The sequence below is a fragment of the Malaclemys terrapin genome, chromosome 14 (genome assembly GCF_027887155.1).
Source record: "Malaclemys terrapin pileata isolate rMalTer1 chromosome 14, rMalTer1.hap1, whole genome shotgun sequence".
NCBI lineage: Eukaryota > Metazoa > Chordata > Testudines > Emydidae > Malaclemys > Malaclemys terrapin.
In genome coordinates, this window is record NC_071518.1 from 18,373,906 (window position 1) to 18,398,127 (window position 24,222).

Below are 24,222 nucleotides of genomic sequence, written 5' to 3' on the forward strand. Positions count from 1 at the left end.
AATGGTTGGACCCCCACCTTGGGGGCATTTTATTTCATTTTCTTTTATGTTTTTGTTCACCTTTTCACATTACAAATATGCATTCGGAGCAAAGACTTGCTTGACTGTATGTTGTTTCTGCTAAGTTGTTCCACTAATTTGCTCTTTTGCACTAAGCTGTGCAAGGCTAGACTGAAGCACAATTTTTCCTAGGCTGCATGTGACACACCGGACCTGCACAGTCTGCTCCATGCATTAAGATGGAGCAGATTGCTCCTCTTGGCTCACCAATCCTGCTCTTGGGTCCAGTGCAGCGTGGGGGAAATCAACACCCCTCTTCTCTCCTTTCTGCTCCCTTTCTGCCACTGTATTGAAATGTGAGTGCAGGGATTGGTACCATGAGATGCCCTTATTCAGCTGTGCAAAATTGAGGTGGAGGATTTTGTTATATACTGTTGTTGCCGGCACAGAATGCCCGAGGACAGCAACAGCGGGGTTCGTTGCCTGGTGTGCTTAGCGCCATGCAGGCCTCATTATTACCACTTGATACCGGTGTGAGCAGGGGGTTGCACACAGATAACTGGTTGCTTACATATTCCAATTGCACCTGGCTTTTGAGGTTGATTAGAGTTTAAACATGGAAGAAGTTTGGTTCATATAGGCCTAGTGCAGGAAGGCTTCATTGACACTTAGTGGCCTTCCACCCTCCCGAGTTACCTAGGGTTATGTCTAGTGACACCAACAACTCCCCCCTTTGAGAATACTCAACAAGCCTTTGGCTGAGTTTTCTCATATTCTGTGGACAAGATATGATTAAGTGCTATGAAGCTGGGGTTTTCAATGAGAGGGTATGCTGGGATTTTTGAGGAACGGGGGGGGGGCACAAAGCTTACGGAGGAGCATCTTAAAACAAGCAATCAGGAGGAGGGTGACCAGGCACAGTACCACACCTGTGAAGAGGAGACGCCCAAGGCCACCCCCCAGTCCTCCTAGGTCGGGCAACCAACTTCAAAGGGAATTGAAAACCAGGTTAGACCGGCCCTGTGAGAGTAAACACAACCAACGCTTAGAGTTTTCGCGGGGAGTGCGCTGCGACTGTCCAAAGAGACCACAGGGCATTCCCAGCAGATCTTATTGGTTTTTTTGAATAACAGTTTAAGTCCCAGGTTGTCGCTGGTAGTCCTTTTCCGTAGGCTGGATAGTCCACCGTTCAGGAGCAGGCACTGCCTTCAGATGGAAGTGACGAATCCAGTTCTTGTGTCCCTCGACCTTTGCTGCTGTGTGGGAGACCAGCAGGACGGTGTGGGGTCCCTTCCACTTCTCTTGGAGAGGCTCATCCTTCCAGGTCCGAACGAGAACGGAATCGCCTGGCTGCAAGGAGTGGACAGGGGCATCCAGCGGGAGAGGCTGCAAATCTCTGGTATACCTGTGGAGAGAACAGAGAACAGCAGACAGAGAGCACATATACTGAGATAAAAAGCCACACCCCATTTCCCACTTCCCTGCCAGAACCGGTGTACCGTTCATAGGCCATGCTCTTTCAAACATAATCTCGAAGGGACTGAGCCCTAACCTGCCCTTTGGGAGAGCGCGAATGCGGAGTAAAACAAGGGGTAAGGCAACAGGCCACTTAAGGGAAGCCTCTTGGCAGACCTTTGAGAGGTGCCGCTTAAGTGTTTGATTTGTGCGTTCCACTACTCCACTGGCCTGCGGTCGCCATGGAGTGTGGAACTTCCAGGGGATTTGCAGAGCATCTGATATCTTTTGAACAACTTGGGATGTGAAGTGTGTTCCGTTGTCAGATTCCATCCACTGGGGGAGTCCGAAGTGGGGAATGATCTCCTTGACAAATTTCAGAGCCACCGTTTTGGCAGTGTTGTTACGGCATGGGAAGGCTTCAGGCCATCCGCTGAATCGATCCACCAAGGCGAAAAGGTATTTGAATCCTTGGGTCTGGGGGAACTTAGTGAAGTTTATTTGCCAAACCAGCCCCGGGCCTAGGGTAGGTTTTAGAGTGGCTGGTGGCACTGACACTCCTGGTCAAGGGTTGTTCTTTTGGCAGACTAGACAGCCTGTACCTGGGAGGCCAGGGGTCTAAGTCCAGAGGTTGGAAAATATTTATTCATAAGCTGGGTAAGAGCCTCCCTGCCAATGTATAATTCTTTGTTTCTTCACCAGGGTCAGTTCTTAATGTCTTTTGTAGTCAGGAATTCCTGGACTTTGTGGTTTCAATGAAGCAAGTGTTCCTTTTTCTCTTTTCCTAAAACAGTGTGGTTCAGCATCATACAGGGGAGAGGTTACTAGCACATCACCCTGTCTTTAAATAGGCTTCTCAGTCGGAGAGTCCTCCCGAGGTGGAGGGGTCTTTTTACAGTGAGAAGCCTGGGTTCAGGTGGGCAGTCCTTAGCACTTCACAGCGGTGTTGGTGGTTAACAGGACTTGTAAAGGGCCTTTCCAGTGTGGAGCCAAAGCAGTTTTTTGTTGATGGACTTTACGTAGACTCAGTCTCCTTGTTTCAATGAATGGCAGGGCTGCTAGGGTCTTTGGTTAGCACTTCTTTTATCTATGAGAAAAGAAACCTAACACATTTCATTAATGCCTGGCAGTGTTTTGCAGATCTCATAATTGCTTGGGCACATTCAGGCCCCCCCTTTTCTTGGTTGTCAGCCAAGTCTTAGCTGTGAACAATGCCCTTGGATGGGGCCAGCATCTTATCTTTGGACTGAGCTTGCTAGCTATATTTTTTTCCTCAGTTAACTTGTTCTGTTCTTTTTCCTGCTCTCCTTCTTGGCTTCTTTTAACTTACAAAGGAAACTTCCACTCTTCCCTCATACACCTTTTCCCAACAATGAACACATACACATTGCCATTATACACCCTTCCAGTAAAATAACTTCTACACAGAGCTTTGGAGCAACAAACCAGGACGAGCACACCCACTTTTGAGGAGTCCAACAAAGTTCAGGAGACTCACAGTGGCTTTAAGGCAAGGGGTGAGACCCACAGCAGCAATTAACAAGTCATCCACAAATAGCAGAAGGAGGACCCTGTCCTCATTGTCCCACTCCTCCAAGTCTCTGGCCAGGGCCTGGCCGAAAAGGGTGGGGGAATTTTTAAACCCCTGGGCCAATACTGTCCAGTAAAGCTGCTTTTTAACCCTCCTTTTGTCCTCCCACTGGCTCCACTCTGAGGCTTGCATGGCTGAGGGCTCAATTGCAAGGGTCATTATCCAGGCATTCTCTGGGGGTAAGGTGAGGGTTATTTCATCTTGGGTGAAATGCAGGGTGGCTCCTAAGTGACAAAGCAGGTCCCGTCCTAGTAGAAGTGTTGGACAATGGGGGAGGTAAACCAGTTGGTGAGATAGAGTTCTGTTTCCCAAAGCACATTCCGCTGGGGGATATACTGGGCACTTGGTTCCTTTCCCTGTGGCACCCACCACAGTGAGGGACTCTGACACAGGCAGCTGCAGGGGTTGGTTTACAGCGGTTTGTGCAGCTCCAGAGTCTATTAAAAAGTCTATGTCTGAATCTCCCACCCGCATTTTTACTCGGGGTTCCGGGGGTGGGATAGTCCGTCTCCCCTGACACCCCTATTCTTTTCTTCGCTGCCATCATAGGGGTACCTTCCCTTTTGGGGCACTCATTTTTTCAATGTCCCTCCTTCCGGCATATGGCACACTGGTTGCGACCCAGACGCCTTTCCTGTGAGCCAGGGCGCCCACGTCCACGTCCTTTCATTCCCCGGCCCCTTCCACCTTCCTGGAATTTCCCCTGCCACCGGACTGTACTGCTGCAACCATCATTTTCACTTGCCTCTTTTCCTTTTAAATAGACACAACCTGATTACGCTCCACCTCAGACAGCAGGGTCCGCATAAGGACATTACAATCATCCCAGTCAGGCTTACAGCTAGCCAGGCACCCTTCAAAGACCGAGATAAACTTGCTTGGGTTCGTAGCGAATTCGCTTGCCTGTGCCTTAAAGGCTGCTAGGTCCACTGGGTTAAAAGGCACATGGGCATAAACCTGCATAGTACTGGCCTAATTCCTATCTGAGCCATGTCTGGACACCATGGTCTCAGTGATCAACGGATAAAATTCCACCGAGGGGGCAATCTCTGGGACCTGAGACACCTTGTCTTTATATGGTGGGGGTGTGATAGCCGAAGGGGACACCGGACCTGCCATTACAGCTGTGGGGGGGTGGGGTGGTCTGGGGACTAACAGTAGCTACTACCGAACCTGTCGGAGTCAAATTACACTTTTGCAAAATATCTGACCTATCTCTTAGCAACATAAACAACTGTACATACATATGTTCATTCCATTTACCCGTTTGCTGACAAAACAGAAGTAATTGAAGGATCGTGTTATAATTAAGTGATCCTTCTGGTGGCCACCTTTCCTGGTCCTCTAGCTGATATTGAGACCAGTCTACTGTACAGAACCTTTTTAATCTACTTTTAGTTATGGATTTGCGCCAAACACTTTCCAATTTGCTAGAATGCATTCTAAGGGTGTACACCTTGCCCTGCCTGCAGTACTCTGTCCCTGTCCCATAGGGAGACACTGGGCGTCCCCAGGTCAAAACAGGTAAAGTCCCCACTGGACTGTTCCTACCTTATCCACGGGACCGGTTCCCCACCATCGCCCGCAGCTGTTTCTCCACTGCTCGAGTGCGTTGCACTGTTGTGCCCTCTGGGGTCGACCAAACCACGTCTCCGCCGAGGCTCCCAGTAAAGTCACCAGTGCGCGCTGGGCGTCGGTCGCCGCCGCAATCTGTCGACCTCCGAGAGGGGTCCGGGCAAGGCTAAATTTCAGCCTCAAGCCCACCCAGGGACGCCAAGACTGTTGCCAGCACAGAATGCCTGAGGACAGCAACAGCGGGGTTCGTTGCCCGGTGTGCTTAGCGCCAATAAACACACCAGGGGTGGAGAAACAAACAAAGTTTATTTGGGATCCCAAAGCAGTGCAAGGAGACTGGCAAGTCTCAAATCAAGCACACTAACAGGAACAGTTTTTCTTCTTTTATACATTTTGCAGTTAAGCCTCACTCCCCCCCTTCCCCTCCCTTCCTCCCCCTCTACCCCTCCCTTCCCTGGTAACAGTTACTAAGCAAATAACGATTACATTTAAGCAGTTAAGTCATTCTTGGCAGCTATAAGCCTAGCTTGTTGGTAACTTCTTTAAACCATTATCTTGTCCTTTTTCCCTTCAGCCAGAAACATGCAGGCCTCATTATTACCGCTTGATACCGGTGTGAGCAGGGGGTTGCACACAGATAACTGGTTGCTTACATATTCCAATTGCACCTGGCTTTTGAGGTTGATTAGAGTTTAAACATGGAAGAAGTTTGGTTCATACAGGCCTAGTGCAGGAAGGCTTCATTGACACTTAGTGGCCTTCCACCCTCCCGAGTTACCTAGGGTTACGCCTAGTGACACCAACCCTGTGCAGGTCTATGTGAGGCCACCTTTACTGTATAGCACTCGGTGAAGGACCCTCAAGACGGGTTGTGTAAAGTAAATGAGAACAGTTGCCCTATAAAATCAACCTTATTGTACACCCCAATGTGGCTCATGTCTCCATTGGGACCTCTGGACACTACTTTGAAACAGTAATAGATGCATGCAATCCCAGAAAAAATAGAAAAGCTGACGACTGAAAATCTAAAACTCTTTCAGAACTTGAGACATTTAAATGAAAGAAGAATTATTCATTGAGGTTTATTTACAGTCTCTAATCTAACAACACATAAACTAAAGTCTCTGCCAGCAGAAAGTATTTCTAACTTCTACATATTTTCCGTGTGCCATCATAGCCTTGTATAGCAACTTGATTTATTACTGCTACTCAAGGCAACCGTCTCTGTTCAGTCTATTTGCCAATACAGCCAGCCATCCAGAAATAGTAGAAAAGGACATCACCCCTCTGTTTTCTTGATATGCAACTTTATAATTTTCACCACTGTCAAAGTCAGCAAGACTCCTCTCCGAAAGCCTGAGGAATAAAACTCTCAAGGAGAGAGTGTACATAACCATAAAAATCTGCTTTAACTGAGCTATTATGCAAAAATATTATTTTCCAAAAGTTCAAATCTACAATGTTTTTCCATTCTAAAAATGTACCACGCATACTAACCTTTGTAAGAACGTTTGGGAAAATACATGAATCAGCAAATCTAAATGAGCCTGAGCAACAGTGGGGTAAGGGCGCAATTCAGCACGAATATGAGTAGGTGCGTAATCCATGGGACTAGTTCCATATGTAATTTTATACATGTGCTGAAGTGCCTGGCTGAACTGGGGGGGCCTTTGGCTTCTGAACCAGCACTTGAAGCTAAATACTGACTTAAGCCATGAACTCCAGGGCACTCATGTTTGAAAACTGGGCCTTTAAATTATTAAATGTAGGAGGAATCTCACTGGATCAGTCCACTCCATCTAGGGAAAGGCAAAAGATACTCAGAGCAGTTTGCCAACTTCTCAAAATACCTGAAGCTACTTCTCCTAGTGTACTGAAAGAAACGGCCCACTTAAATAAACACAGGTGCATGAAGTCAAATCATTTATGGACAGGCCGCCCTGGGAAATAGAATATTATCTTTTGACATCAATGCTCCAGAATGAATGATCTTTTGGAGCTAAGGCCTGTTGAATCACTGCCACAACAATTAGTGAGGGGGAAAGGCTATCTTGGAGTACAAAATCTAAGCCAGAAGCAACTGTTGATTTCACTGGTCTATGGTCTTAAGAGGGTTTTTGATATCATGGAATTATTGTACACCCCCAAAATGAGCTACTGAAAACTACTAAACAAACTAAAAGCAGCTCTTAGTTGGTGGAATGTGCTGCCAGCATTAATGCAAAGGAAATTGTCACGATGCTTTCTCCCTTCTCCCCCTCACCGCCGTTATTTCTCTAATAATACACTTATTGGACTGGAATAGTCTAAACTATGTTGAATGTTTACTCAAAGCCCAACTCTGTAAAGTGCTGAGCGTCCTTTACTCCCATTATATCAGTCAATCTAATAACCTCAGAGTGAACTTGGGGGGGGGGGGGGATAGCGCAGTGGTTTGAGTATTGGTTTGCTAAACTGAGGGTTGTGAGCTCAATCCTTGAGGGGGCCACCTAGGGATCTGGGGCAAAATCAGTACTTGGTCCTGCTAGTGAAGGCAGGGGGCTGGACTTCATGGCCTTTCAAGGTCCCTTCCAGTTCTAGGAGCTAGGATATCTCCATTAAAAAAAAAAAAGTCACAAACACCTCAGAGATGAGATCTGACCACAGCTGCTTGCATAATATTTGATCAGCAATAGTGCAAAATTTTCAAGCCATTTGCCCAATACTGCTCTCGCTCACCCAGCTCTTGATGCAACATTGTTTATATATGTCTACATTTTAGAAACCAGTATTAGCTATGCAAATACTAAATATTCCAGGAGGAAATTCGTACTTAGCCATCAATAAGATGGCCCCATGCACCCCAGTCCTCATGAGATCACAAAACACTGCAAAGGATGACAGGGACTTTTAACAAATATGAATGTGACCTCTTCTCCCCCCTCCTCCCCCCAACACACATCCCCCTGAATACAGCCAGCTAGTACGGCTGAAAGTTATGCCTGATTTATTTGTTAGGAGCCAAGTAAAGAAAATGGAAACATCTTGCTTTCTGACTGCATGTTCTGTCAACTTAAAGTGTGCTATGGCCATCTGTAAGGGGGTCTCCTGCACAACCTGATCTGCCTTTCCTACCTGGCTTCGCTGCTCGCCTCTCATTCAGGAGCCTGAACAGGATAAAACACCAGAAGCAGCAACTTATGGCTGTGCTAGGGGGTGTGTCAGGTTAGAAATACTTTCCCCACTTTGAACTTTAGGGTACAAATGTAGGGGCCTGCATAAAAACTTCTAAGCTTAATTACCAGCTTAGCTCTGGTTCGGCTGCCACCATTTTCAATGGATTCCCTCCCTGGGAAACCTTGAAAAACCTTCACCAAATCCCTGGTGAAAACAAATCCAACCCCTTGGATTTAAAACAAGGGGAAATTAACCATTCCCCTCCTTCCTCCCACCAACTCCTGGTGAATCAAGATCCAAAACCCCTTTGGATCTAAAACAAGGAAAAAATCAATCAGGTTCTTAAAAAGAAGGTTTTTAATTAAAGAAAAAGGTAAAAATCATCTCTGTAAAATCAGTATGGAAATCAACCTTACAGGGTAATCAAACTTAAAGAGCTCAGAGGACTCCCCTCTAGTCTCAGGTTCAAAGTACAGCAAACAAAGAGAAACACTCTAGTAAAAGGTACATTTACAAGTTGAGAAAACAAAGGAAAACTAACACGCCTTGCCTGGCTATTTACTTACAAGTTTGAAATAGGAGAGACTTGCTTAGAAAGATGTGGAGAACCTGGATTGATGTCTGGTCCCTCTCAGTCCCCGAGAACGAACACACTCCCAAACAAAGAACACAAACAAAAGCCTTCCCCCCCCAAGATTTGAAAGTATCTTGTCCCCTTATTGGTCCTTTAGGTCAGATGCCAGCCAGGTTACCTGAGCTTCTTAACCCTTTACAGGGAAAAGGATTTTGGAGTCTCTGGCCAGGAGGGATTTATAGTACTGTACACAGGACAGCTATTACCCTTCCCTTTATAGTTATGACAGGGTGCAAGCAGAAGGAGCTGGGGACAGGGCTGGCTCCAGGCACCAGCGTAGGAAGTACATGCCTGGGGCAGCACATGCTAAGAGGTGGCATTCCATCCATTCTTGGGGTGGCACAGTTCAGGCACCTTTTTTTTTTTTTTTTTTTTTGCTTCGGCAGAGCCGGCCCTGGCTGGGGACAATGGGGAGAAGAAAGGCTGTTTCCCTTAACATAACTGTACAGCTGGCAGCTGTCCTGCCTGGTCATGGCTGGGAGAGCTCTTCTCTAACCCTCACCATCCTAGGCCCCCCATGTACCTTTACAGAAGCATCAGGAAATAAGTGGGTCATGGCCCCTATTCCATTCCCACACATGTGGCAACAGCTTGGGCTCCCATCCAGCCAGGACTGACCCATCTTGCACAAAAAAATGCCTGTCACCAATACCAATGCTATATAAGAGGCACATTTTATATTGTATATTTATTATTCATATATGAACTAATAAGAAAGTGGCCTCTATATGCACAGGCTAGATGTGTAACAGAGTGCTGTGTTTCTGCAACCGCTGCCAGCATAACTCCCCATAGGGGACTGTGTCCAGCCAACAGAAGTTAAAGGAGCCCTGAAGTCAGGGCCGGTGCTTCCACTAGGCGACCCTAGGTGGTCGCCTAAGGCAGCAGGATTTGGGGGGGCAACATATTGTTGCCCTTGGCGGAAATTCGGTGGCGGGAGGTTCTTCCGCTCCGGGTCTTTGGTGGAAGGTTGGCGGCGAGTCCTTCACTCGCTCCGGGACCCACCGCCGAAGTGCCCCAAAGATGCGGAGCGGAAGGACCCCCCACCACCGAATGCTCAGAGGAGGAGCGCTGCTGCCTAGGGCGGCAAAAATCCTGGCGCCGCTCCTGCCTGAAGTTACTCTAAGATATGGTAGGGGCTGAACTGGACCATGACAAACCTAGAAATCAGAGCCTGCAAAAGTGCCATATAACCACCTTTGTGCCCCTGGCCCTTCCCCTTCATCCTCTAGTCTAAGTCCTATGCTGAGCATAGCTTGACTAGCCCCATAATTTGGGGCCAGCAGCTTTGCAGAGGTTGGTGGTTTGTTTCTGTGAGCATAACCATGGGAACTAAATCTCATCCGCACAAGGAAATGTTACAGAATACACCAAAATATTTTGTTACAATCTTATCAAAATGTATTGTGTTGATAGGGTAAAAAGTTGTTTCTATTTTATTGTTTTAATTTTTATGTTACATTATATGATGGCTCAGAATATATGTCAGTTTTGACCTTTATGTTACAGTGGAACCTCAGAGTTACTGCTTGCCCTTTAGTTTTTTAGTAGTTTGTTTAACACAGTACTCTACTGCATTTACCTTTATTTGTGTCTGCTGCTGCCCAATTGTGTACTTCCGGTTCCAAATGAGATGTGTGGGTAACTGGTCAGTTCGTAACTCTGGTGTTCAGAACTCTGAGAGTCTACTGTATATTATAAATTATAATACAATATAACATAAGTCAAAATGATAAAGTTGAAACGGTTAGCCAATACATATGTTAGGCATAGGGCTTACCATATTAATATTGTATTATAACCATTATATGGGCAGTTATGTTTACCGAATTATATTATGTTCTTCCCACAACTCTGTCCACTTTGCTCACTTATTTATCCCACAAAATTCTGCAAAGTTAATTGTAGTTTTTGGCATTAGCGAATATAAAGCTTGTCAAAGGCAAGATACATTTGTTCTATGTCCTGATACAGGTACCTTCCCAAGCAACTGGTTTAAAATGTAGTAGCCAAAACAGAGATAATGAAACAAGTTAAGGAACTGGTACAAATTGGTGGGTTGGCTCTTGGACCATAAGATCATAAGAGCTGCCATATTGGATAGCCCCTGGTCCATCTTGCCCAGTACTCTGTCTCAAACATTGGCCCATACAGCGCTTTGTGAGGAATGTACAGAATAAGGCAACTATGGAATGAGTCACCTCTGTCTTCCACTCCCTGCTTCTGGTAGTAGAGGTTTAGGGTTGTGTCCCTGACCATCTTGGCTAATAGCCATTGATGGACCTGTCCTCCACGAGCTTATCCAGTTCTCTTTTGAACCCAGTTATACTTTCGGCCATCCCAATTTCCCATGGCAAAGAGTTCCCAGGAGAATTGTGCATTGGGTAAAAAGTACTTTCTTTTGTTTGTATTAAACCTGATGTCTATTAATTTAATTGGGTAACCTCTGATTTTTGTATTGTGTGAAAGGGGAAATGACACTTATCTAGTCATTTTTTTCACATCATCCATAATATTATAGACCTTTATCATATTCCCCCGCCCCTTAATCAGTTCTTTTCTAAGTTGAACAACCCTAATCTTTGTAGTCTCTCCTTGTATGGAAGTTGTTCCATACCCTTAATCATCTATGTTGCCCTTCTCTGAACCTTTTCCAGTTCCATTATATCCGTTATGAGATGGGGCAACCAGCATGGGAAACAATATTCAAGTATTCTTAGGTGATATATAAAGTGCTTTCTAACTTGTAAGCAACTGTGCTATAAATATAAGTGGTATGGGGGGGCGTATTTGGAAGCACACCTTCTGTGTGGTGAACATATTACAAAATAAAACATGCTTTCTGGAAAGAGGGTACATATGTCTCTTTTTTGTATTGTACTGGTTGGTCTCTAGACAAAAAAATTGGCTACGTTTAATTAGTTGGTCTCTAAAACATTCTTAATAATGAATGATTGGCTATACTTTTAGACAATAAAACAAAACATTTCAATAATTTCCCACTGAAATTTTAAATGAAATTGATACATCCCTGCAAAATGTTTTGATTTAGTTGAATCAGAATTTTCTAATGGAAAACTGTTCCATCAGACATTTTTTTGACTGTTATAACTACCAGTTTTTAAGCAAAACATCCCACCCAATTTGCTGCTTAATCCCTGTATAGGGTTAAATGATCCAGGCAGTCTACAGAATGTCACGCCTTGTTATACTGTAATGTTTGAGTTTATAATCTAAGCAAATTCTTTCTTAACTGTCAAAGAAGGTGAAGCCATTATTTCAGGACAGTCCCAAAGTGCTACTGGTTAGTGACTTCAGTGTACTTTGAACAGCAAATGAGCCATGTCTGAAATTATGTAAGATGTTGGATGTTACTCTTATGTAACCTTTATGCTTTACTGACTATTTAAAGCACGGAACTGGCCCCCTGACTACAGGAGCACCCTGCAAAATGTCAACTGGTGAGAATATCTTGCTGCTGTCCCTGATTTTTGCAGCCTGGTTCACAACCCTTACAGTTAATGGTAAGATTTTAAAATATTTTACACTATTGCTTCTCCTGGGGGAACAGAAAAATTGAAGTATGGTGAGTTGGGAGCAGCATGGAATGTGTGTGTTGTTTTAACACAGGAGCTGGGCACTCATACATTGTTTGGAAGAAATATGATAGTCTGAATATCAGAGGGTTCTTAAATGCTTTTCATTTTCCTGTTTTCAGGCATGTGCCTGTTTGTTGCAAGTTTAGTTCTTATAGTGTCTGCATTACTCCCATGTGATTGTGAAGGGCACTCCCCTTAGTGGAACAGGTACAGCTGCGTTAATATTCATTAACTAGTATTACTTCAACAGCAATAAAAATACTTATTTAGTGCTACAGATTTACACAGAGCAGGGCCGGCTCTGGCTTATTGGCCGCCCCAAGCAAAAAAAAAAAACAACAAACCTGCGGCGTGGCCGGAGCGCGGGTGCAGGGGGACCGGCTGGGGGGGAGGGGAGGAGGAGGGAGCGGGCGGGAGAGAGAGAGAAAGGGGCGGCCAGGGTGACAGCAGGGGCGCTGCCACGCGACCCTTCCCGCTGCGCCGCCTCCTGCTGCCTGCCGTGAGGGCTCCGCTCCAGCGGGGAGGGAAGGAAGAGGACTGCCCTGCAGGGCACTCCGATCCTCCGAGCCGCTGCCCCCTACAGGGCGGCTGGAGCGGAACAAACAAAAAAAATAAAAAACGGCCGTGCTGCCCTAGGATTGGGCAGAATGCCGCCTCGAACAGTCTGCCGCCCCAAGCACCAGCTTGCTCAGCTGGTGCCTGGAGCCAGCCCTGACACACAGCCTTCTAAACAGTGAGCTACATTCCCTTCCCAAAGAACCTGGACTTCAGTTGCATCTGGATCAGATCCTGAGCACTTTTTCATAGGGCTCAGAAAGTTCTTTTCCCCTCACTTGTGCCAGAGGCAGCTGGCATGGATGCAGCAGGAGGAACAATAACACAACCAGGGGCTCTTTGTACTGCAAGCCTGGTCTGATTGCAGGTTATGAAAGTCCACTCTGCACAACACCATGTTAGCAATAGTAACTAGGGGTAAGCAGTGCTGTGACTGAATTCCCAGGAGTGATTCTACTTGTAGTGCGGGCAGGATCTTCCTGAAGTTGTGTTGGAAATGAATCTGACCCTATGTGCACAGTTAAAAGCAGAAGTCTGTTTGGTCAGTGCAATACAGCATTGACATTTGCATTCTCTTGGTTTAGACCAGGGGTAGACAACCTTTCAGAAGTGTTGTGCCAAGTCTTCATTTATTCACTCTAATTTAAGGTTTCGCGTGACAATGACATCTTAACGTTTTTAGAAGATCTCTTTCTATAAGTCTATAATATATAACTAAACTATTGTTGTATGTAAAGTAAATAAGGATTTTACAATGTTTAAGAAGCTTCATTTAAAATTAAATTAAAATGCAGAGCCCCCCGGACCGGTGGCCAGGATCCGGGCAGTGTGAGTGCCACTGAAAATCACCTCGCGTGCCATAGCTTGCCTACCCCTGGTTTAGACTCAGTTCAGGGTAAAAGACACCAGACCAGACGAACTTGCAGTGCCAGTACTTCCAGTTGCTGCCACTTTCCTACACATTAAAAATGCTTTCCCTGGCCCCGTGCTTAAATTGGGAGGGATTGCAAGGGGTCAGAGACTCCGAAAAAAAATCAAGCCAGATTGCAGAAGGGTGCACTGTAAGCACTGTCTTACCAAAGTGGCTGCTCCCAGATTATGATACCCCCCCCCCCAGCCCCCACTTTTTTCAGATCGCTTTAAGCACTGCCCTGGCTGCTTTTTACCCTTTTGTAAAAATTAAGATTTGTATTAGGGCTGTGTATCAAACCTGTGTAGTGAGACACTATGGCCTGGTCCCCACTAAGCCCCCACTTCGGACTAAGGTACGCAAATTCAGCTACGTTAATAACGTAGCTGAATTCGAAGTACCTTAGTCCGAACTTACCGCGGGTCCAGACGTGGCAGGGAGGCTCCCCCGTCGATGCCGCGTACTCCTCTCGCCGAGCTGGAGTACCAGCGTCGACGGCGAGCACTTCCGGGATCGATCCGGGATCGATTTATCATGTCTTAACCAGACACGATAAATCGATCCCAGAACATTGATTGCCTGCCGCCGGACCCTCCGGTAAGTGTAGACGTACCCTATGACATCCAGGGCATGCTGGGTGATTAATTCACTGTTGATATTACCAACCACTGACTACATTTTCCCATTACACTGTATATAAAGCAGTCTGGCTCTGGAGATTAAATTTTCCATACTCAGTTTATGGATGGGTGAGCGCAATCAGATCCTGATCCATGTTCAGGCTCCTATAATAATAGTAAAATTCAGTCTCATTTCTTAGTTTTGATAATTACGGAGTGTTCTGTAAACTGAATTCTAATTATATAACAGATCTTCAAATCCAGTCCCTTCAATTTTGGAGTTCAGGGTGTGGAGTCAAATCCCTAGATGTAAATTCTCTCTGTGGTTTCAGTTCCAGGTAGAATGTAAAATTGGAAGAGTCCTATTTTCTGGATCCAACTTAAGTTCATCCCAAGTGGCAGAAATCTTGAAAGAACAACTGGTTTTGCAAATGTTAAACCATTTTGCGCTGACATCTCATGTGAACAACTTGTGATATTTCAATGCTGCTGAACCCAAACCCAAGCTCCATTTTGGTCTTTAACCCAAATCTCAACCTAAATTGAATATGTATGTAAACATCCCTGCCTTAGCCAAACTTCTGTCCAAAATCAAATTTAAAAAAAAAACTGCCTTAAAATGGAGTTAAGGCTGCTGAATTCCTTTCATTAAATACACAAACTTTAAAAATACACTGGCTAACAAGAAAACATAAAGGCAATTTACTCGGGCATTCAGTTCTTATATCACCACCAAAAACACTGGATTCAGAGATGAGTGGTTCTTTACAACCCATCTCATCAAATAATAGGTGCTTCTGAGCCCAAAGAACCAGACACACACTCAGGTCAATATATAACTTAGATCTTACCCAAAAATCACACTGATGCCAATCCTTTAGTATCTAAAATCTAAAGGTTTATTTATAAATAGAAAGAAAGAAAGAAAGAAAGAAAGAAAGAAAGAAAGAAAGAAAGAAAGAAAGAAAGAAAGAAAGAAAGAAAGGTGAGAGTTCAAACTGGTTAAAGGAATCACTTACATACAGTAATGACCAAGTTCTTGGTTCAGGATTGTAGCAGTGATGGAATAAACTGCTGGCTTAAGTCAAGTCTCTGGAGTACAGTCACAGCTTGGATGGGTCATTCAGTCCATTGTTCAGAGCTTCAGTTTGTAGCAAGTTTCCTTCAGAGGTAAGAAGCAGGATTGAAGATGCAATGGAGGTGTTTCCAGGGCCTTTTATAGCTTTTGCCATGTGGAGGGCATTCCACTGTTTTTATTGTGGAAAATCACGGCAACAAGATGGAATTTGGAGTTACATGGGCAAGTCACATGCCTGTGCATTTCACCTAGTCACAGCAGGAAATTTCATTAAGTGTAGATAGGTGTCTCCCAGGGTCATTGTCAGTTAAATGTTCTTTTGATGGGCCACTCAATTAGAATAGTCCCTCCAAGATGTGCTGGCTAATTACTTTGTGGGCGTTACCCCAGGAGCAAACATTTGAAATCCAAGTATAGAGCCAATACTTATAACTTCACATACAAAAATGATACATACATACAGATAGCATAATCATAACCAGCCAATCATAACTTTTTCATAGACAGCTTACTCGACAACCTTTGTACAATATTTGCTGCAAATATATAACAGTGGTTGCAACAATGATCTATACAGTCATATTTTAGTCAGATAACGTCACGCACCCATCAGCCCAAAGCTGATAAAGATGCAGGAAGAATGTCCCGAGGAAGGGGAGAGAGGATCAGCACTTCACTTCTTGTCAAGATAATTAAAGAAACACTGTTGTTTTTTTAAAACAATAATAATGCAGTGTTGCCATTACATGGCAATCAACCTGGCTGCCAGGTTTTCCTTAATAATACTTCCATTTGTTAAAATAGCACAATGGTCATACTTTTGAAAGACATATAAGCAACTATTTTGCTACTGATATCTTTAACACATAGCCAACAATTAATCAACATAATGATTTCTGTATTATACATGCATTGAGGTCAAGTTTAATATTAAACCTTTCTACTTTACAGGCATACATTTATTATGCAACAAGTTGCCTGTAAGAACAACATATATTTTGATAATAAATTAATTCAATATACAGACTAGGGTTGTCAACCTTCCAGGATTGTCCTGATATCTCGAGGAATTAAAGATTAATGGTTTATTAAAGATTATGCAAAGTGATGAAACCTCCAGGAATATGTCCAACCAAAATTGGCAACCCTAATACAGATCTCTCAGAAGCATGGTTAGACTTAAAATTGATACGGTTTGGGTTTTTTTTTTACTTGCTTGTGAATATTTATTGAAATATTTTGTATGAAATGTTTAAAAGAAATCAAAGGTACATGTATAAACATCTGAAGCACTTAGAAACTTGTCAGGTCATTTTGAACCTCCCGATATATAATCTGATTTTATGTATATGTTTCACAGGACAAAATGCTGCACACCCAGAAGTGGTTACCAAATATGGGAAACTCCGAGGGCAGCAAATCAAAGCTGATGGAGCTGAGACATATGTAGATATTTTCCTGGGAATTCCTTTTGCAAAGCCGCCTGTTGGACCTTTGAGATTTTCCCCACCGGAGCCAGCTGAGCCATGGAAGGGTCTCAGAGATGCAACTTCCTACCCACCCATGTAAGACAGTGACATGAACATATGGGTGGGTAGGAATGTGTAATAAGGAGGAACACAATACTGACACTCATGGCAAAATAAATCTAGCAAAATGAGCTCTGGTGGAACCATTTAACTGGGGTCTGTTAATGCCTGTACACTGTTAACTTAGGTGAGTTTTAAAGGTAAGTCTCAGGATATTTATTTGGCATTAGCAATGGACCACTCCCACTCTTCATCAATGATGTTCTCCCTTGGGGGGGCTTTTGAATCTCCAATTAGTAATGTTTATGAAACATATACCTCAGGAGTAGAACTGAAGAGGAGCTAAGAAACATTGGAGGGACTAAATGCCATATGAATCACATTCCCAATGCTATGCTACATATATGAAGTTGAGGGCAGTCTATTCTATTGCGGTTCTTATTCTGCCCTCATCACTGTAGTGTCAACATGCCTTCCAGTAGTTCATTAAGTGACATGATTAAGATCTATAATATGCTACATGATTGGGGAATATAAGGTGAAAAAGAATCCACTTGCATTTCCACTGAATGACAACAACTGCAAGGAGGCTCTTATATGTCTTAGCTCCTGCCCATTTGCAGGCAGATTGCTATGGTGTTTCGAAAAAGTCTGCAAGTAAGTGTGTTCTGCTGGAGGCTGTGGCCATTGTCTGTTTGACTCCTTAATGCACTTTTGGCTGGCAGTCACAGGGAAGAAAATGTTTTTATGTTAAAAATGGAAAACAGTGATATGATTCTCTGTTGCCAACAATCTGAAAACCTATCACAGGTGGATTTGCTGTATTTATTGTGGATGGAGTATCTGATGGTTTTTGTTACTCTGATTCTGTTGAATATTATTGATATATTTTTAATTGTTAAGGTGCCTACAGGACCCAGTGTCTGGGCAGCAGCTATCGGATGCATTTACTAATAGAAAAGAAAAACTTCCTTTCCAAGTTTCCGAAGACTGTTTGTTCCTAAACGTGTACACACCTGCCAGCTCAGACAAGGACATGTTACCTGTAAGCAAATTTACTGCAAAATCGGTGCCAGGAGTTCATCCCTGGTGTAACTCCATGGATCAAATTATATCTTGGTGTAAGGGGGCACAACTCCCATTGAGGGAGGTCAGTGCCTACATACTGCAGGGCTCAATTTGATTCCATAAGAGAAACTTCACAGCACTTTACCGCTGTATGCAAACTTGCAGGTGCAGTTTTAGGGGCTGCTTTTGAAAATTGGACCAATCTATCTAGTTGCATGTTCATATTTTTAAAACATTTGTTGAGACTTACAACATATAAACCCTCTAATATTTTATAATTATTTACTGAAATGTTAAATAAGTTATTGTATGTGACACATTTTTTCCTTCACAAAACTCTGAAAAGAGAGAAACTAAGTAAATAGTAAAAATGTGCCCTGTCATAACTGGATGACTTGAAGGCACCTGCCACAGTTTGGTGGTTTCTTATTTTGTTTCCCATTTTCTGTTACTGTAACTCAGAATTATTTTCCACATTTCATGAACATCTATTTTATTCTTCATGCCATTCTGTATATTTTCATACCATGTGAGTTTTCTTAGATCTGAGATCCAAAGAGACTGCTATACCATGCCAGTTTCTAGGGGTACATGCTAGTCTCCTAAGTAAGCTAAGAAAAACCTTATTGTCCTTTGAAAATAGAATCTCTGTTAGTGTACGAAGTACTCTGCAAGGACAGTTGGAATTGAAGAAACAGGGGTAACTATTCCCTTTCTTTTTCTTTCCTTTTCCTTCTCCCTTCTTCTCTATCTCTTACACCAATTAAAAATAAAAAACCTAAACTCCCTACAATTTGTAACCATCAAATCTGAATCAATCTTTCCCCATATTTCTCTGCTTGCAAGTTCTATTCCCATCCCCTACCCTTTGTCTGTTTGTGTCTTTAGATTGTAAGCCCTACAAAACAGCATAATAACAATATAAATATTTAATAAAATAATAATTTATCTTTAAAACTGAGATGCGCAGACTCAAAAAAGTCTTACCACTTTTTTTACTATACTCTCAAGCAGCTGAGCCAGCAAGAATTGTCATGTTGTGCAATAACACAAAATAGTACTTTATCACAGCAAAAATAGCAACCCTCTGGTTTGAATTTGACACCTGAAGTAATATCAGGGTGTTACAGATGGAGGTGACTAACTCTTCCTGCTTTTTTCAGGTCATGGTATGGATCCATGGAGGTGGATTAGTGATTGGTGCAGCTTCAACATATGATGGGTCAGCACTATCAGCCTTTGAAAATGTGGTGGTTGTAACAATTCAATACAGACTAGGGGTCCTTGGATATTTTAGGTAAGACATTGTGCCCTAAATGCACACAGGGTAATGTTCCCATCACCAGTACTCCCCAGTGGTTGAGTCTGAAAAAGACAAGCATATGTCAATCCAGTATAAAGTGTCTTAACTCACAAGCCATAACAAATTAACTCATCCTTCTGTGGGGAAACCTGAGTGAAAACCCTAATGCCACCTAGCCAATAAGCTGTTTAAGGAATTCTGCTGCATATAGGCAGAAGCCTAAAAGAGAAAGGACTATATGTTTTTGTTTCTTACTCATATTTGTTTGATCGTTAATTTGAGATGGCCATAACCAAAACCCTGGACCTAAGTGCCCTAAAATTGTGGGAAAGTTCAGATCCATAGCCTGGCTAAGCATTACCTGAACTTTGGGAAAGTTTGGGTCAGTGAACTAGCACTTCAGCCTATTTGTGTTTTTTTACACAATAGGATTGATTTGGGTACCAAAGATCAAGGATACAAATAAATTACCTGCAAATACCCTCTCCCAAAGACAAGGAAAACAAGTATAGGATAACACCAATGCACCCAAATAAATATTGGAGAACAGATATATTTACCTGGAACCAAAACCAACATGATGCCCATCTGTAGGGCTTCGGACAGTGGGTTGTACATTAAAGGAAAAAAGACCAGGAATCTACAATAGGACAGGATCATTATAAAGATGTCATCCACACAGCAGAAATTCCAAAGATATTTAGTGATTGATCGCACATCCATCTCTCCTTAAGTCACATGCTTAATTCTCCTTTAACGCAGCGTCCATTCTTCTTTTCCACATTTTACACCTGCATCCCAAGTTTGTGAAATTTACCAGTAAGCATATTAATAACCCTCTGAAAACTACCAGTTTTCAATTATATCTTGAACACAGTTATAATCTGATCTCTTTGATTATCTGCTTTATTTTTATACTCTACTTCAGGTGCCCTTCTCTCAGGGGAGAGGAAAGGAAAATCTGACCTGAAAAATATCATCTTGTAGGACTTTGGGTTAATTCTTAGGCAGGTTTATCTAATCTATCTTTGCACTATGCACTGCTGTATTCAAGCCTCGGTTCAACAGGATGTTTAAACTTGTGCCTAACTTTAAACCCATGAGTAGTCCCACCAACTTCTTTACTGAATTGGGGCATTAGGGCTATTGTCATTTATTCTGTGCTCATCACTAAAGTATCTGAACACCAAAAGCCATTGTTATTCTATAGTGCAACTGGAGGTGTGATTGCAGCTCAGGTAGACATATCTGCATTAGCTTTATTTTAGCTAGCACAGCTAAGCAGTGAAGACATGGTGGCATGGAACCCAGCTGGACAAGCCCCTTCTTGGAATCTTGGGCTCGTACTTGTGCTGCCAGCCTATATCAGGGACATGTTGTGTCTTCACTTTTATTTTTAGCTAGAGTTGATAGCTAGATTAAAGCTAATGCAGGTATAACTGTAAGAGCTGCAATCACACCTCTGACGGCAGCGTAGACATACCCTGGGATTGTGCTTCACTAGTGGCTAGGGCTAAGAGTGCTATTTAGATAACTGATGCTAGTCCCGACCTGAGTTTTCCAGAGTTCAGAGTTTTCTCACTTGTTTTCTGACACTGCCAAGAGCTCCATTTTCAGGTGTTTGCTCCATTACCAGCTTTGACACATCCTTGGATATATTTTATATAACACAATGTATGTTATAAAACTCCAGGCTATCTACTTCCCTTTATAGTCTCTTGTTTTCAGCTCTGGTGATGAACATGCTCGTGGAAACTGGGGTTATTTGGATCAAGTGGCAGCTCTCCAGTGGATTCAAGAAAATATTGAACATTTTGGAGGAGATCCAGGATCTGTCACTATATTTGGAGAGTCTGCGGGAGGAATCAGCGTTTCTGCCCTTGTAGGTTTTATAGTAATCACTAATGAGTTTAAAAAAACAGCCCTATATTTTTATTGTGAGTTTGTGAGCGAAAAGTCAGGGAGATAACAACAGGATTGAGTATTATTGGAGACTGAAGCAGCTGAGAACCGTGGTACATCAACCTTCTCTGAGGGGAGAGTTTGATATTAAAGAATTTTCTGATTAATGAAACTCTTCTTTTCATACAATCGCCTATTTGTTTTAGGAGCCCAAGTGTTGATTCCTCTTTAATTAACTTGAGTACAGAATTATTTTAAACAGCTGTGGTAGGGAACAAAATTGTGGCCAGAGAGAGTAAAATTCACCCAGGTGTAAAAATTCCAAGTTAGTGCCTCTGCCCCACTTAAGATCTGCGTTAAGGGTCACTTGCACATACAGTCACCCAGTCTGGGTGTGCAGCCATGGTAACAGCACATAACAGATAGACATGCATTTGGGGTGCATTGCACACCCATTTTTTTTTTTTTTTAAATCTCAGCATATTTGGAATCAGGATAATCATCTGCACCAGGCTGTGAGAGTTTGGAAGTAAATCAGCCCTTGAGTCTACAGAGCATTTGACATAGTCAAATAATATTTGCTTTTAAAAGTGAAATAATGGTGTTAAAACGTAATTTGTGACAGCAGTTTGTGATTCAGTGGTCAAAATAGATTGTTTGTGCTCTCCCTCTTTTCCTGCTTTTCAGGTCTTATCTCCTCTGGCAAATGGCTTGTTCCATAAGGCCATCTCAGAGAGTGGAGTTACAATCAAGATGTTGTTTACTGCTCACCCTGAAGCACAAGCTAATGTAGGTTCTTTGTAATATCGAGGCTGTATTTGTAGAAGCTGGGACCTGACTTGCACCTGTAAAAATGTACAGTAACTGTAGACATGAGCATCTACATGTTTGTGTGGAAATAAGAAAACTGTGCATACTTGATATTTTAATACTCAAATACACATTTATATGTATATTTATCATATCGGCATGTTCAAACCCACAGATGCACATGTACGCACATATTTTTGGCTTAGTCTTACTCCCACTTTAAAAAAAAAATGGCACCCAGCATCCCATTGTAAAGGAACGTAGTGTGGTTTTGTGGTTAGAGTACAGCAGGGGTAGTCAATAGGCAGACTGTGGGCCAAATCTGGACCGCCAGATGCTTTTGAACAGACCGCAAAATATTTTTGTTTATTTATTATCATTATTGCTATTAATTTTGTTTTATTTTCTCTGGAGTCTGGACCTTGACTATACCTTAACCAAGAAATTTGGACCTTGTCAAAAAATAATTGATTACCTCTGTATTACTGCCAGTGGGAAACCTGAGTTCTATTCCCAGCTGTGCCATTTAACTGGTTGTTAAAAAGGGAGAGGATAATACTTACCTACCTGACAGCAGCGGCGCCAGTTTTGGGAATGGATGAATGTCCCCTTCTCACCGATTTTTGCACTTGCTCAAAGTTCCATAGACAGAGCTCGGGGGAGCATGGCCTGACCACTTTTAAGCAGTAGACCTGTACCAAATCAGTATGGCTGCTCCCAGAACAGTTAGGAGTGTTTCTCTGGATGCCTGGTCATAACACCACTGAAATTTGACTCGATCGCCCCTCTGTAAAGATGAAGGGGCAGCCAGGCCAAATTTCAGTGGGTGGCATTGCAACCTGGTGCACTGGGTTGCAGTGCCACTTAAATTTGGCTTGGCTGCCCGTCCATCCAGATGGAGGGGTGGCTGGGCCAAATGTTGTTGCAGCCCAGAACACAAGGAGTCTGCTCCCCTACAGCACAGCGTAGGAGAGTCCACTGAGAAGGACAGCACTCATGCACTGTGTGGATGAGATAGAGGGGAGACTCCCCAGCTGAGGGAGTACCTTGGTCCCTGTGAGAGGTGTGGGGACTGGAATGGGGTCACTGCTGGGAAGGGAGGGACAGGGAGCAGAACTGGAATTTGCCCTGCCCCCCAAGAAACATGTGCCTCCTCAACTGCCTGACAGATATGTATGAGGCTTAGTTGATTAACGTCTGTGAAGCTATTTGACTTCCTCATGTGAAAGGCCCTGTAAAAATGTATAGTATTGTTATTACATCCTGCAACAATCAAATTAGAAAGAGTTTACAGCAAAATTATAACCAAACTTATTGGAGGCAGAAATGTCCTAGAGACTATGTCACCTTATACAATTAGTATCCAATACTGGAACCAATGAAATCTATAGTTTGTAGACACTTGAGTTTTTGGAGGATTCCACTAGGCCAGTTTGAGGTGCTCTGGGACTGGCCACTTAGGGACTTCCATGGGTTCCCTTCCAGCTAGCTGCCCATATCTCCGCTGCCCCTGGCTCAGCTGACTCCACTGCTGAGCAACAGGTGTGACCTCTAGTCGCAAAATGTGAGAAAAGCTAATGTAGTTTACTAAGCACGCGACGGACTGAAACACTTAAATGTTGTGATCCTGGCTCTGATACAGGCGCTCTGTGTCTTGCTCAAGTCATTTAACCTCTGTGCCTTTGTTTTCCCATCTTCCTACCTGGAAGGAGTTTTGTGATGATGAGTTAATGTTTGTAAAGCTCTAAGAAAGTAAATTAAACCAGCAAGTGCACAAAGCTGCATGATTTATTTGCAGCATCATCCCTTGAAAAGCTTTTGAAACATATGAAGTCCAGAATGTACAGCTGAGCTCCCTTTCTCCTACGGTAGAGAAAAATCCCAGACCTACCCAAAACTTAATGTGTACACAGCACACTGATGGGATAAAGTGCTATCTAAGAGCTAAATATTGTTGTTGTTATTCTCCATAGAGAGCTACTAAAAGTGACTTTTTTTTTATTGATTGCAGAAAATTGCTAGGGTATCTGGCTGCCAATCAACCAGCTCTGCTGCAATGGTTCATTGTCTGAGGGAAAAGACAGAGGAAGAAATAATAGAAATAACACTAAAGATGGTAGGTGGCACTGTAACTCACCGTGTGTGGCGACTGTTCATCTTTTACTGCAAACAAACAGGATTTCAACCTTGGGTCCAAGAGTGTGCTTATTTTCCCTTTCTGCTTGCATCAGAGGAGGAATTAAAGACACTAGAGTATAAGCGCTTTGGGGCAGGGACCACAATGGTGCCCTGATTGTGACTGGGGTCTCTGAGTGCTACCTTGTTATAAACCATACCTAATAACTTGGGTTATTGCCCTTGGAAAGAAAATGAGCAAAAGGAGATAGGACAGACATTTATAAAGTGACGAGTGACAGAGAGGACAGTGGGCCATTTG

At 43.3% G+C, this 24,222-nt stretch overlaps 1 protein-coding gene and 1 long non-coding RNA gene across 5 annotated transcripts in view; one reads left to right on the forward strand and one right to left on the reverse strand.

Moving 5' to 3' along the window:
• Positions 1 to 12,597, reverse strand: LOC128848540 (uncharacterized). Of its 3 annotated transcripts, none has more exons than XR_008447061.1 (3): positions 12,355 to 12,597; positions 4,598 to 4,882; positions 1 to 1,405 (listed from the first exon to the last, which is right to left on the reverse strand). It is a non-coding gene; the product is annotated as an uncharacterized LOC128848540 (long non-coding RNA). The 3 variants fall into 3 exon arrangements; XR_008447062.1 differs by lacking the exon at positions 12,355 to 12,597 and adding an exon at positions 8,344 to 8,396; XR_008447060.1 differs by lacking the exon at positions 12,355 to 12,597 and having other exon boundaries at positions 4,598 to 5,019.
• The window catches only part of LOC128848538 (fatty acyl-CoA hydrolase precursor, medium chain-like), a 21,518-nt gene continuing 8,903 nt past the window's right edge, over positions 11,608 to 24,222 (forward strand). The window contains exons 1-8 of one of the 2 annotated variants that reach the window (XM_054048499.1): positions 11,608 to 11,715; positions 11,824 to 11,935; positions 16,534 to 16,738; positions 17,606 to 17,747; positions 18,934 to 19,067; positions 20,802 to 20,955; positions 21,663 to 21,764; positions 23,797 to 23,901. In XM_054048499.1, coding sequence (XP_053904474.1) covers positions 11,863 to 11,935; positions 16,534 to 16,738; positions 17,606 to 17,747; positions 18,934 to 19,067; positions 20,802 to 20,955; positions 21,663 to 21,764; positions 23,797 to 23,901 — 915 coding nt within the window. In that variant the 5' untranslated portion in view covers positions 11,608 to 11,715; positions 11,824 to 11,862. Of the gene's footprint in view, positions 11,716 to 11,823; positions 11,936 to 16,421; positions 16,739 to 17,605; positions 17,748 to 18,933; positions 19,068 to 20,801; positions 20,956 to 21,662; positions 21,765 to 23,796; positions 23,902 to 24,222 lie in introns of those variants that run through there. The other variant, XM_054048498.1, reaches the window with a different exon arrangement.